Genomic DNA, 14,245 nt, shown 5'->3' with positions numbered 1-14,245 from the left:
CAGGTGTAAGAAGAGGCAATGGCAAACCCTTCTGAAAATCCTGGCCAAGAAAATTGCAGGGACTTATCTTAGAACTGGATGTGATTGAATGGAGAAAATTGAAATTTTCAAAAACACTGAAATTTTTAACCCAATATTAAGATGCTTGCAAACTTTCCTTCAAGTATAATTATACTGATTTCAATTGCTTTTAAGTTCAAAAGAAGTAAGTTGGATTCATTAAAAAAAACACTGATCTAAACCCTTTTTTCTGCTATGCTGGAAGAGTAGCCAAGAGGCAGGGATGATGAAGACAAAGGATGCTTTCATAATTATTAGAAGACAAAAGATGCCCTTGTAATATTAAACCTGGATTTACACAAACATGTTGAAGGAGGATGCATGGCTTTTCACAACGTTTAAACCTAACCAATACAGTTTGTAACAGGAGAAGGTGTTCATTAGGACTTACTATTACATTTTGTCTTCTTGCTCTTTGAACCAGCAAGGTATCTCTCTGGGATGTTTTATTTCCTAATTTGGGGATTTAGGTAGTTTTAAGAGGCAAAACAGATAGCCTAAGTCTTGCAAAACCTTAAAGCATCTATCTTGCCTCTGAAACCCTTCTCCACTAAACAGAATCAGTGCAACTATAAGTATATGGAAGGGTACTAGGGAGGCTTTAAGCTTTTGCAATGATAAAACCAAAGTAATTATCACCTAATACATAAACCCTGGCATAGCGCATTAAGTGAATACAGCCTTTGGTTTAACACTGCTTCTGAATAAGGTTATCAGAAGAATGAGACATACTTTGGTTTCATGTGTCATACAACATACCTGATATTCCTGAGGCAACTGTTGAGGGAATTTCTGTAAATTGCACACTGCTACTGCTCTTTGGTCCTGCCTGCATGTTAATTGTAATGGATTACTTCTCAGAGTGTCACAATATGGGGCTACTGGTTCTTTTCTTAAGATTAAAAACAGAACAGCAGTTAATGTGTTTTATATATATATATATATTCTTCAGTGTATTAATAAACACTACTCATTATTCACAATAGCTAATGTGTAAGGGCAATTTCAGGGCCATCAATGAACATGCAAGTTCACATATATCATTCTTACTTTCTCCGTTGCTGATTGATCCAAAACTTGCAGCTTTTCATCACAAAGTCGCAACCTTTTCCTCGGCCCCATTCTAGTTTTTCCGCCATGCTATAATTCACTTTATACCAGCTGCAAAAATAACAAGTGGAAATGGAAAGGATTCTTTAGAATCCAACTTTCTGAACCATTAACAACAAAGAATCAAAGTGTTAATAATCTTAGGGATTATTAAGTTGTAAAGAAGACATCTCCGTTACATTGCCCAAGATTCCTGGTCCTCTTTTCCAATACTTAAGCTTATTCATTAATATATAATCTAATAAGCAAATTACAACTATGATTTGTCTGGTTTTTTTGGGCTATAAACCAAGAGTCCCCCACCCATGACCCAGTACCAGTCTGTAGCCTGTTCAGAACCAGCCATGGAAGTGGTGGGTGAGTGCATGTGCAAGCGGAGCTGCATTTGTGAAAGCAGTGCGCATACAAGGAAACCATCCCCTCTCCACCCCCACCCCATTGCTGCCGCCTCCACAGGTCCACTGAGCTGGAAAGGTTGCTGCTATAAATATGCACAAAATCCACTATAAACATCGTTCAACTCTATCTGACTAGGCTCCTATCCACCAGCTCAGGGGTCTCCAACCTTGGTCCCTTTAAGACTTGTGGACTTCAACTCCCAGAGTTCCTCAGCCAGCTTTGCTTTGCTGGTTTTGCTGGCTGAGGGACTCTGGGAGTTGAAGTCCACAAGTCTTAAAGGGACCAAGGTTGGAGACCCCTGCACCAGCTTGCTGCTATTCTCTTCCATATCTTTTTATGCATTTCCAACACTTCAGGGAAATCCATGACAATTATGGCCTGTTAGGAAGTATCTTCTACTGTCCACTGGCTAGAGTTTTGCAACACTTTGCAAGTGATTTAGAAAGCGCTACACTATTGTTTAAGTAATATTATATAACTACAATGTATCTTTTATTACCCAGTGTCTTCCATTAATGCCAGAGTGATCCGGGAGAAAACCCTGTTCTGTGTTTGTGATCCAGTCATTGCTTCATTCTGGAATTAACCAACATCAATAATAGTTAGCCGCAGTAAAACAACTGAACAGAGAAAAAAACAAGTGGGAGAGAAAAACAATATTTTTGCCAACAGGGAAGCATATTAATAATCACAGAGAAATTGGGAGTTGCTCTTGGGATGTCAGGGAACTATCTATAAATTACAACCAGGATTATTTTCTGGATAATAATAAGAAATAGAGCAATAGGGTAGCTAAATGGAAGAATGGAGAATCTAAATTTACTGTAACTATTACCGTGAATGCTTCTAAATTAACAAAGCTTGACAAAGATACCTGCATCTTTTCTTCATATACTAAACAACCAATTTCATATTATTTACAGACTAATATAGAATTCTTCTCTGCAACCTTCAAAATAAAGGAATTAAATAAATCCAGGTATGTAGGAAAAGAGTACAATATACTGGTGGCTTTTAGTTTTTAGTTAATGATATATACCTGTATTCATTCTGGCCGTACTGATCAATAAAAAATCATTCTAAATATCCTATTTCTATTTACTAGAGACAAAACCAGTTGAGATTCCACAAGCTAAATTTCATACGGGAACATCCCTATGTATATCTATATATTAATTGACTATACTAACCTCTAATAACCGTTTCTCCCAGTGATTAAGCTCTGTGCCTATGCCACCTTGATTTTCCAGTTCCATTCCTTCTAAAAGTGGACAGTCAAAGTGTTTTCTTGCCTCCTCCTTCAGAACGGTATTAGACAAATCTCAACATTATTTATTTCAAAATAACAACTGCTTCATTTTATACACAAAGTTTACGTTATATTTATCCAACAAAGATTTTTAATGAGAGAACCCTAAAACACTGCAGGTCATTATTATGGAGCATATAGCAAATGATTCAATTCTTGAAATCATTACAAATTAGAGAGAGCAGGAAAAAACATAAATATTTTAATAATTTAAACACAACTGGAGCCTTCAAGAATTCCTCATATAATAGAAGAAGCAGCAATAGGTTGGTACCCAGCATTGGAAGTGGAATAATTTTCCCAGAACCTTTTTCACACATAACAGTATGTGGCAATTTGGATGCTTATCAATTTAACTCCCAGGAGCCCTAGGAAGCAGAGTGCAATAAGGGATGCTGGCTGAACTAAATTAACCGCTAAAAGATTGACAAATTTGCTTGTTCTGCTATAGAGAATTGAGGGGGACAGAGTATTGAGGCATTACAATTCTTCCAGATTCTGTGGCAATGTTTGAAGGACTTTGGGGGTTTGGAGAATAAGCATCTAAAGCAGGGGTGTCCAAACTTGGTCCCTTTAAGACTTGTGGACTTCAACTCCCAGAGTCCCTCAGCCAGCAAAGCTGTCTGAGGAACTCTGGGAGTTGAAGTCCACAAGTCTTAAAGGGACCAAGTTTGGACACCCTTGATCTAAAGGTACAGTATATTTCCTGGTTAATCTTCTCTTGTCATTCAGGGACCCCCAGGAATTAATTTTCAAGCTAAACTGATTTCAAAATAAAGTAACAATATGAGGAAACATTTTTGTCAGAGATTGACTAGCAGGGCTGTATCTTAACATGTTGAATATGGCTTCCATCACTATTTGCCACTAAGGGTCTAGACAACCTGCTCAGATTTTTGTGAAAGAAAATAAAAATAATACTTACAACTACCTTAGGAGTTACCAAAAGGAATACATTATGAGGCAAAATGTTATTATCCCGCACATCCCATAATCTTACTGCTTTACGTATAACTTTATCACTCCACTGATAAACACCAAGGCTGAAAGGAAGACAATTCAGTTGTTACAACTGGGAAGTAGGATCAGTTCTTAATATGATCAATAAACTGAGTCTCAACTATTGAATATATGAGTAAAGTAGCAATTGTATCTTCAAGACAACTGACTTCCAATGCAACTACCACTGAAAACTAGGAAGCAGTTATGCTATTTGCATAATAATGATTTTTAATTATACCCACAAGTACTGTTCAGTGAAATCAGTTTTGTAAAAATTGTAAAAGTCAGTATATACCTTTCATTAAATAGTGGCAATCCGTTTGCATATCTAGCAGTCAAAGGATTTCCATCATCGTCATGATAAAATGCAAAAAGTCCAGCAGAGAAACCCTTAAATAGAACCCCAAAATTATTTTACATTATGTTTCACCCACAACAACTTCTGACAGAAAATTGTTTGGAAGATTGGGACATGTAACTGCATCACTAATGACATGACTAATACACAGGATATCACACAACTGCACCAGACTTATAACCTCACTTTTGCCACTGTCATTAAATGAATCATCAGCAGTTATTAAGCAAGGACCATGGGTGACCACAATGTTCAACTTTACGGACAGCTTCTTTATTGACTCTGCTTGTTGGAAGCTGACTCTGAAGCATACAAATGGCAATCATATGACTGTGGGACACAGCGGCAGTCATGAGTATGAGGACCGGTCATACATTTACCATATTTTTCAGACTATAAAATACTCCGGACTATAAGACGCACCTAGCTTTTAGGGAGGAAAACAAGAAAAAAAAATCTGCCTCTGCTTCTCAGTAATTTGCCTCCTTGCAGCAAACAGCAAACAGCCTGGTCATCTTCAGCACAGCCTGTTTTAGCACAAACAGCTGATTGGTGGTTGGATCAGCCTGCCGGAATACCACCAAGCTGCAGGGATTGCCACTGCCCATCGCAGCCGTCCATCACTGCTGCTGCCTACCACTGCCTCCACCTGCACCACAGACATTTCCACCCACTTTTCGAGGGGGGGGGGAGTGCGTCTTATCCACCGAAAAATATGGTTCACTTTATGTAAACAATACATTTACAGCATTGTTATAACTTTGAATAGTCATTAAACAGGGCAGTCATTAAACAAGAATTACCTGTATATGAAATATTCACAAAAACACAACCATCACAAAAATTCTAGCATAGTATAGCATGAAGAAAATAATGACTAATATGTTAAATTCCAAACCAAGTATTAGGGCAATGCCTTATTTAGCCAATCTCAAAGATAAGACTTTGAAAAAAATGGTGAATGAGAAAAAATATAAAGAGAAGTTGGGGAATTGGACAGGATCAAAAAATGCTAACAATATTGAAGCTTGAATGTTTAAAAACAGGCTTGATTTTTCACCCTTTTCCTCTGGTGAACTACTACCATCTTTTCTTCCTCCTCGTCTTTTAATATTGTGCCTGCTATAAGGATCTAGAGATTGTGATCTTGTATGCTTCATAGGATTTTTGAGCCCCAGTACAAATTTTTATTATTTTTTTTTAGAAATCTTTTTTACAGAATTAAAAAAAAACCATAGCAGCTCTTACCAAAGCATGAATGATTTCATGTTTTACTGTAGACAACATGCCAATAAACTCCTGTGGTTGGGTTGAAATCATATTTGGACACAGATTAGCATATCCTGCAATTGGTCTGGAAAAATGATGATACGTTATACAAAATGAAGAACTTAAAAATGTTAAGCTTCATTATTACATGTAAATACTTCATATTATCTTAGCCTACAAACATCTTATATACAAAAATGTCCCTTGAGTAACCTTTCTCATGCAAACATTAAATCTGTAGAATGTAAACTCAGAAAAAGGAAAAAAAAATCTCTCTCAATTAGTGGTACTTATGCATGGAGAACTATAGTACCTGTACAGATTTAATCTATGAAGTTTTCTATCAAATATCATTTTTTTCCCCTTAAGCTCACTTGAGATACTCACTTTTTACTGTGTTAAGAAAAAACTCAGTACTGATCATATAACTAGCAACACAGGCCATACAGAAGTAAGCGATTCTCATATTTGGGATTTTCTCAGCCATGGATACAGTCTACGATCCTGAGATGATGACCCTTAAGTAAAATATTTCTCGCTTCAGACTACAGATCTTTAATAATTAATGTGTTAATATCCTGTCTTTTCTCAAGAACCTTTGAATAGTTTTCACACACTTGTTTTTTTATTTATTTTCCTCGTAGCAATTCAATGATGATAGAGGGGAAGTCCAAGTGCAAGACCACCATCGTTGTATCACTGACCCTCAAACTTTTTGGTCTGTGGGAGTCTTTAAATATTGACATGATATAGGTGCTTTTGCAACACAGCTACCATAATTAAATTCATAATTTGTGGGATATATAAAGCTAACTGAATAGAGCCTCTCACCTTGCATGATACTCCATATCACTTTTGTCCTTTTCTAGACTGATGAGCATATTTCTAAACAAAGCCTGTGTTGCAGCCAACTATTATGTATACAACAGTGATGGCGAACCTTTTAGAGACCGAATTCCCAAACTGCAACCCCAAACCCACACTGAGTCCCTGGCTACATCGTCCATCCTTCCCTCCCTCACTGCTCAAAACAGAATGCATGAAGATAAACCTTCACTGGAAATACTTGAGGTCTGTAGCTCCCACAGTCCAGCTCCTGAACCAAACTTTCTGAGATTGGGAAACAATGACTTTGGGGAAAATAGCCAGTTGTGAAAACTAGTTGTGACATCTAATGACAGATCATTCACTATCCTTGTCCTTGGAGAAATTTAATCAATCCCCGGATGGTAAACAAGTCTTTTCAGAACATTTCATCTGATTGTTCATCAATTTGAAATTAGCTTGGAGATTACCTGTCCATATCTGCTTCTAGCTGACAATATGCTGCATATGCGATGATGTTTTCTTGGCCACATCTTTCAGTAGTTAGAGCACTAACATACAGTATAAAATCAGCATCTCGAATGCCTTCCTTGTCTGCTTCGCCAACAGTTTGACAATTCCGTCCATTCGTATTACATACCCTACATTGCTAAGACATTACATTTCAAGAAATCAGTGTCAAATAGTCTTCAAATATTTAAATTATATCCCGCCTTTATAAGGCGAGGAACATACCTAATTCTCCTTCCTGTTTCTATTTTCCCCACAACAATCACCCTGAGAGCAAGATTGATTGGTCCAAAGTCACCCAGCAGGGTTTCATGCCTAAGGTGGGACTAGAACATTTGGACTGCTGGCTTCTAACCTGATGCTTTTCCCACTAGATCAAACTGGTTTCTCTCTTTTAACTATAAAATGCGCATATTTCCTACTTTTCTTTTTAGGCTGAAGAAACATTTGAATTAAGATTATTTTTAAAGTTTTATACTACTGCTTGTGACAAAGAAAAAGAGCTTGAAAAGACCCAAAGTTCATAAAGAAATTTGAAAAAGAAGGAATGTAATATTCAAATAAAGATTTATCATTTTTTCCCCAGGTTTGTTTTTAAAAAAATAAAATTAAAATTTTCAGATGTCATAGCTCAGCAGTCTTACATCAGGCAAATTAAATTGATATAGGTGCTTTAGCATTTTTCTTAGTAAGTTTTGCCAATTAGAAGTAAATGTGATTGATTTCTTTTTGTGGATTTCTATAAGCAGACGGAAGAAGCATGAGTGAACAATTATTGGTTTGTAAGTATTTTTGACTTTCTGACTTCCACCTTCTCTAAAAAGAGAAATTTTCCCCCCCTTCCTTAAATTGTTTAAAATGGCGTTTGAGAGCAACTGAAAGTAGAGCGATAGGGAAGGGAAAGGAAAGGAGCCCTGCTGCGAAATCGAAACTGAATGGAGATTTTATCTTATGGTGTTGGACTGTGGATTGTTGGATTATATTACATTGTTTAAGTATTTCATAAGGGGATTCTCAGCAAGAACTTTGCCATGAAGGTTCTTTCAGAAGAATGGATTCGTGACTTTATACAGGATTACACAGAAAGAATGTATTTAATTATTCAAAATACAAATTGATAAAAAATGGGGACGTTTTGGATGAGAGCTTGGAGGAAATTAACCAGTGTAATCAGGACTTGGAAAATGGAATGGAGGAGATACAAACAAAAGTGGATAAATATGAAGATATGATCGTGAATAAACAAGTTGATGTAAAGAAGTTTTCTTTAAATAGTTTGGATGAAATGCCTGAATTTGTGCTACAGGAGGCTGTCTCCTGAACCGAAAAAACTCACAGGGTTAATGCTTTCCAAGAAATGGAAAAAATGGAAAGAGGGGCAAATAACTAAGGCAGAATATCAGCAAATAGCCCGAGCCTGTAAAGATGAAGTGAGGAAAGCTAAGGCTCACAATGAACAAAGGCTAGCGACAAAAGTAAAAAATAATAAAAAAAGCTTCTTCCAACATGTTAAAAACAAGAAAAAAGTCAAGGAAACAATTGGCCCATTGCTGGGAGAAAGTGGCAAGAAGATGACAAGCAACAGGGAGAAAGCAGATCTACTTAACTCATATTTTGCATCTGTCTTTACACAAAAGGAAAAAACAATCCAACCTATCAAAAACAGCACTACAAAAAACAGATTAGAAACACAAGTTAAAATAGGGAAGAAAATGGTAAGTGAACACCTGTCTACCCTAGACGAGTTCAAATCACCAGGACCGGATGGATTACACCCCAAGGTTCTGAAGGAACTGGCAGACGTGATCTCAGGACCACTGAACTATATCTTTCAAAGATCCTGGAGCACAGGGGAGCTGCCAGAGGACTGGAAAAGAGCTGATGTAGTTCCCATCTTCAAAAAGGAAAAAACAGATCCAGGAAACTACAGACCTATCAGTCTGACCTCAATACCGGGAAGATTCTGGAAAAGATAATCAAGCAACGAATCACCGAACACCTAGAAGCAAACAAAGTAATAACCAAAAGCCAACATGGGTTTGTCAAAAACAGATCATGCCAGACTAATCTTATCGCATTCTTTGACAAAATGACAAAATTAGTAGACCAGAGGAATGCTGTTGATATAATTTACTTGGACTTCAGTAAAGCATTTGATAAAGTAGACCATAACCTACTACTAGATAAAGTAGAAAATGTGGGTTAGACAGCACCACCACCAGATGGATTCAGAACTGGCTGACCAACCGCACTCAACGTGTAGTCCTCAACGGAACTACATCCACATGGAGGAAGTATGCAGTGGAGTACCCCAAGGCTCTGTTTTAGGCCCAGTACTCTTCAACATCTTCATCAATGACTTGGACGAGGGATAGATGGGAACTCATCAAATTTGCAGATGACACCAAGCTGGCAGGAATAGCCAACACTCCAGAAGATAGGCTCAAGTTACAGAAAGATCTTGACAGACTTGCACATTGGGCGCTATCTAACAAAATGAAATTCAACAGTGAAAAAGTAAGGTTCTACATTTAGGCCAAAAACAAAATGCACCAGTACCGTATATGTGGTACCTTGCTCAATAGTAGTACCTGTGAGAGGGATCTTGGAGTCCTAGTGGATAACCATCTAGATATGAGCCAGCAGTGCAGCAGCTGTTAAAAAGCCAACACAATTCTGGGCTGCATAAACAGAGGATAGAATCAAGATCACGTGAAGTGCTAGTACCACTTTATAATGCCTTGGTAAGGCCACACTTGGAATATTGCATCCAGTTTTGGTCGCCACGATGTAAAAAAGATGTTGAGACTCTAGAAAGAGTGCAGAGAAGAGCAACAAAGATGATTAGGGGACTGGAGGATAAAACATATGAAGAACGGTTGCAGGAACTGGGTATGTCTAGTTTAACAAAAAGAAGGACCAGGGGAGACATGATAGCAGTGTTCCAATATCTCAGGGGCTGCCACAGAGAAGTGGGAGTCGGGCTGTTCTCCAGAGCACCTGAGGGTAGAACAAGAAGCAATGGGTGGAAACTGATCAAGGAAAGAAGCAACTTAGAACTAAGGAGAAATTTCCTGACAGTTAGAACAATTAATAAGTGGAACAACTTGCCTTCAGAAGTTGTGAATGCTCCAACACTGGAAATTTTTAAGAAAATGTTGGCTAACCATCTGACTGAGATGGTGTAGGGTTTCCTGCCTGGGCAGGGGGTTGGACTAGAAGGCCTCCAAGGTCCCTTCCAACTCTGATGTTATGTTATGTTATGTTATGTTATGTTAAGAATTCTCTTTTTGGACTGATGAAATATACGGCAGTAATTTGTGGATTCTTGGACATAAGGAACTACTAGGAAATATTGTGACTGACTTTTCAAAAGGAGTAATGAAGGAAAGACAGAGATTAATGCATCAAAAAAAATGGCAAGAGACAAAAGTATTATCCTTGAAACGAGGTTGTTTTGAAATATTAACAGACAAAAATATTAGTGTCCCTGAAAGACATATGTGAGGAAGATCTGGAAGAAATGGGTTGATTATATGTTTTATATCTATCATAAAAGACTAGATATTTGGATTTATACTGGATTTTGACGAGGAAGGACTAAAGTTGAATAGATATTGTAATTTTCTGTATTGAAATTTTATAATGTGTTGTATTGAATTTTAAATAGAATATTCTCGAAAGATCTTATGTAAGAAAGACCTGGGGGGGAAAGTATATGGTTATAGAAGCTATAAGGGAGATATTCTCTGAATGGGATTGGATTTTTATGCTTTAGCTGGTTTTAAACACTTTAGGATTAATTTGTTTTATTGCTTTACATATCTTATTACTGTTAATTGTTAATTTTTTTTGAAGGATTTTGGTTATGTTAGGAGGAAGTCAGAACTAGAGAGGGAAAATTGGTATAATAGTTTTGGGGAAAAATTTTCTTAGCATATGTTTGTTTTATTTTTAACTATACCTTGTGCTTGTTCCGGGAAGTCAGCGGGGAGGGGATTAGTGAAGGGAGGGGGGTTGGGGGGGAAAGGGGAAAAAATTTTTTTGTAAAACTTTTTGAATAAAAAAAGAAGTAAATGTGGTAGTTACTATATTTGTATATTTTGTTGGTACAAATATTCCTGCATGATCTGAGCTAGAAATTATAAAATAAGTCTGAGTTACCTGCAGGTGTTCTTCAGGGACTATAACTGGCCCACATTTGGTATGTTCTGCACAGGCTTCTCGACAGTATCTGTGAGGATCATCCTTCTTCCTTAAATACTGGTTTGTTACACACTGTCTTCAATTAAATCATAATCACATATTTGTGAGTGAGATAACAGATATAACAGTCCCACACAAAACAATATCCTAATTATAAAATCTATTAAGAGTTGTCAGGATGTTAAGTTGCTTATTAAAATTGAGCTCCTCTCTTTGAGAGATGAAAAATAATATATGGAATGCATTTGTAAAAATAAATCTCACTGATTCTCCCAATTAAAAATGCTGAAAAATATACATACCTACTTAACAGGAGAGTACCCATAGGTTTCCGAACTTGAAATGCCTTCTCTAAATAAGAAATAGCTTGTGGGAAAAGCTTGTTCTAAACAAAAGAAAAACAATAAAAAAAGATTTGACACTTAAAAAAATTCTTTCTAAAGATTTAAGTCAAAACTCTAATGAACTTGTAATCATATTTTCACAGCCATGAACTCAATGTAATAAGTTAGCTTTATTTAAAAAGATATAGTAGCCCCTTGCCAATCACAAAAGCTCCATTCTTGAAAACTATCATAGTTGGATAAATTGTGGTTGGTAAATTTAAGATCTTAGGGAAGGGAAACAATTCCACCTGATGCAAGACCTCAAAGATATTGTGTCAAACCTATAATAAAGTAAAATAGTAACATCAGAAAATGAGAAGGAATTTTAAAAAGAAACAATAATCCAGAAAAACATACTGTATAACTTAGCATACTGGCACTTCTGAAAAGATTATTACCTTTTCTGATGTATCTTTTTATGCTGAATCTACTAGTGGATGGTTGATGCACAGATTCTGGTGTTGAAATAAAAGTTTTGAAGAATGAATAGCTGCCTACCTACTTTTGTTCATCAGCCGAACTAGCTGCATGCTGCAAATATGTAAGGGCTGAAACTGATGAGGTGGGGATTCACTTCTTTAATCTGGCAGGTAACTTGTTATCTCTGGGATAGAAACAAATTAATCCTAACATATTGTGACTTTTGCTAAATCTGGACTTAAACAAAATGGAATTTGCATAAGGGAGGTGTAAAGAAAGGAAATGAGAAAGTGTGAGCCTGTATCTTATTGTTGACATGTTAATCAATTAAGGAAATTAAGGAAATATTATATTTATGCTTTATTAGAATGACCTAATCCATGCATTGTTTTAAATTAAAAGTAAAGAAACAACATTTCTTTGTTTAAACATTTGCTAGTTTAGCATTACGGGTGAATTAGATCTGCCATAATTTCCTAGAATAATTATAGAAGTTAGGCAACTTAGAATACAACTTTGAAAGTATACATCACACAGATCTTTAAACCAGTATTTCATGTAAAAAAATAGAATGCAAAAGTAAGTAATTTACCTTTACAAGATGTTTTTTTTCAGGGAGCAATCTATAAATAAAGAGAGCAGTTAGTAGATAATTTTTTAATCTTCATAAAGCACTGTTACTACACAAATTACAAATTACTTCTCTTTTTATAAAACCAGCTGAGTTCCATTCCCTTTGCTACTAGTTACCATTTGTTTTAGTTACTTGTTCGGAATGGAAAATTGAAAGCTATTCCTGTTAACAGTAATAATTTTGGAATTATTATACTTACTCTTCAACACTTTTGTCATATACAGTCTTAATTCTTAGCTGTTCATTAATGTTTCTTTTCATAACTCGATTTTCTTTAAGATAAACTTTGTAAATAACCTGTTTGGAGAAGAGGTGCATTTAATAAAAGTGCTTTTGTAGTCTTAAAAAAATCTATCATGTTTACATCTGAACTGAAGCATAGATACAACTGCTTTGCGTTCAGTTCCTAATAATCTCAATGAGCCTTATTCCTCAATAACGTTTGAGGAATATAGAAAGCAAGGTAAACATATTTATTCTGATAAGATTGTAATTTTTATTTTATTTTACTATTTGGTTGCACAGCCATCTATTATTTCTATTTTCTATTATTTCTATTATTCACCACAAGTATATAGACAAAGCTTCTGAAACAGATCTATGAACTAATTTCAAGAGGTTTTCACTTTTACCATTTTCAAATTACTTGCCAAGTTTCTAAAACGCGGTCCTTGCATTTTCAAAATAGCCTGCAAAATCTTCAGAAAAATAGCCTGACCAACAAAGCATACTGATGAATCGGGAATCCCAACCATGAAAACTACTAGGTAAAATGTAAAGGGGGCTAACTTCCAGGTAAACCGGCTTGGGGATTATTATTATTTCAATGAGCAATTGACCAAGGACCGCGTTGGTTTTCAGAATTAAAAGAGTTTAAAAACACCGTTTGAGCCTTTTCTTTCGCAACCCAGATGTATCACGAATCCGGAGACCCCCTTTTGAAATGTGGCTGTACTTCTATTAATGATCCCACCACCCAGCACAATTTGGCTCAATAATCTGCTGTTCGGTCAACTAAATCACAGATACGACGGGAGCAACTTTGAACACTTAAACGAGCAAGCGGGAAAAAAACCCCCACATAAAAATGGAATGTATGGCTTAAGCCCCGCAGTTCAGTCCATCCTTTCCCTTGTTCGGAATGTTTTGCCTCCCCTCTATTCCCCCCAGGATCCTCACCTCCCTGGCACTGGGGATGTGGTGGTGACAGAAGGGAGAGGCGATGTTAAAGGCCGGGGCTTGAGCCAGCAAGAGCAGCTCAGCCAAAAAAAGGAAAGCCGAGAACGGACTGGAAAAAAGGAAAACTTCCCGAGCCGCCGAAGCGGCCGCCATCTTGGCCTCCTTCTTCCCGAGTCCCGTGTCACCAAGGTGTCGGAGCCGGAGCGAAAGCCTGCCGCTCCTGACAGCCAATAGGAAATCATGGAATCACGGTAGAATGAACGCTATTGGTCACATCTCGGCACCGAGGGGCGGAGATAGAAGGAGGCCGGGCCTCTAGGGTGCGCGAAGAAAGGCCAAGGTTAAGAGCCACGTCACGCGCACTCCCGCTGTCTGCGGATCGCTGGCGGTTCGATTGAACGGCGCTGATTGGGACAGGCAGAGAACCCGTAGTAGCCAATGCAGACAGAAGACTTACTTAATACTGATAGGTATTAACCATCGCACATAGTTCAGGGCCCTTACGGTATTTTTGAATTTTCTAACCTTCCAATAAATCCGATTCTGTGCCTGCTGAATGCTAAAGAAAAAGGCTCCCG

The 14,245-nt window shown here is 37.1% G+C and overlaps 1 protein-coding gene across 13 annotated transcripts in view; it reads right to left on the bottom strand.

Annotated features, from left to right (window-relative positions):
• LMLN (leishmanolysin like peptidase) overlaps nucleotides 1–13,857 on the bottom strand; it is a 59,035-nt gene extending 45,178 nt beyond the window's left edge. For 6 of the 13 annotated variants that reach the window (XR_009156516.1, XM_058194837.1, XM_058194854.1 and 3 more), the window contains exons 1-13: nucleotides 13,668–13,857; nucleotides 12,688–12,785; nucleotides 12,447–12,477; nucleotides 11,351–11,433; nucleotides 11,007–11,124; nucleotides 6,803–6,981; nucleotides 5,487–5,592; nucleotides 4,176–4,270; nucleotides 3,804–3,921; nucleotides 2,760–2,867; nucleotides 2,069–2,145; nucleotides 1,111–1,221; nucleotides 820–952 (exon numbers count right to left, since the gene is read on the bottom strand). Coding sequence is in view for 12 of the 13 variants with exons in the window: in XM_058194837.1 (XP_058050820.1) it covers nucleotides 820–952; nucleotides 1,111–1,221; nucleotides 2,069–2,145; nucleotides 2,760–2,867; nucleotides 3,804–3,921; nucleotides 4,176–4,270; nucleotides 5,487–5,592; nucleotides 6,803–6,981; nucleotides 11,007–11,124; nucleotides 11,351–11,433; nucleotides 12,447–12,477; nucleotides 12,688–12,785; nucleotides 13,668–13,820 (1,410 nt within the window). In the remaining variant the exon portion in view is untranslated. Of the gene's footprint in view, nucleotides 1–819; nucleotides 953–1,110; nucleotides 1,222–2,068; nucleotides 2,146–2,759; nucleotides 2,868–3,803; nucleotides 3,922–4,175; nucleotides 4,271–5,486; nucleotides 5,593–6,802; nucleotides 6,982–11,006; nucleotides 11,125–11,350; nucleotides 12,395–12,446; nucleotides 12,478–12,687; nucleotides 12,788–13,667 lie in introns of those variants that run through there. The other 7 variants (XM_058194846.1, XM_058194914.1, XM_058194898.1 and 4 more) reach the window with 7 other exon arrangements.
• Nucleotides 13,858–14,245: the final 388 nt, after the last annotated feature.

The sequence above is a fragment of the Ahaetulla prasina genome, chromosome 1 (assembly GCF_028640845.1).
Source record: "Ahaetulla prasina isolate Xishuangbanna chromosome 1, ASM2864084v1, whole genome shotgun sequence".
Classification (NCBI taxonomy): Eukaryota; Metazoa; Chordata; class Lepidosauria; order Squamata; family Colubridae; genus Ahaetulla; species Ahaetulla prasina.
This window is presented reverse-complemented; position numbering and strand designations above follow the sequence as displayed.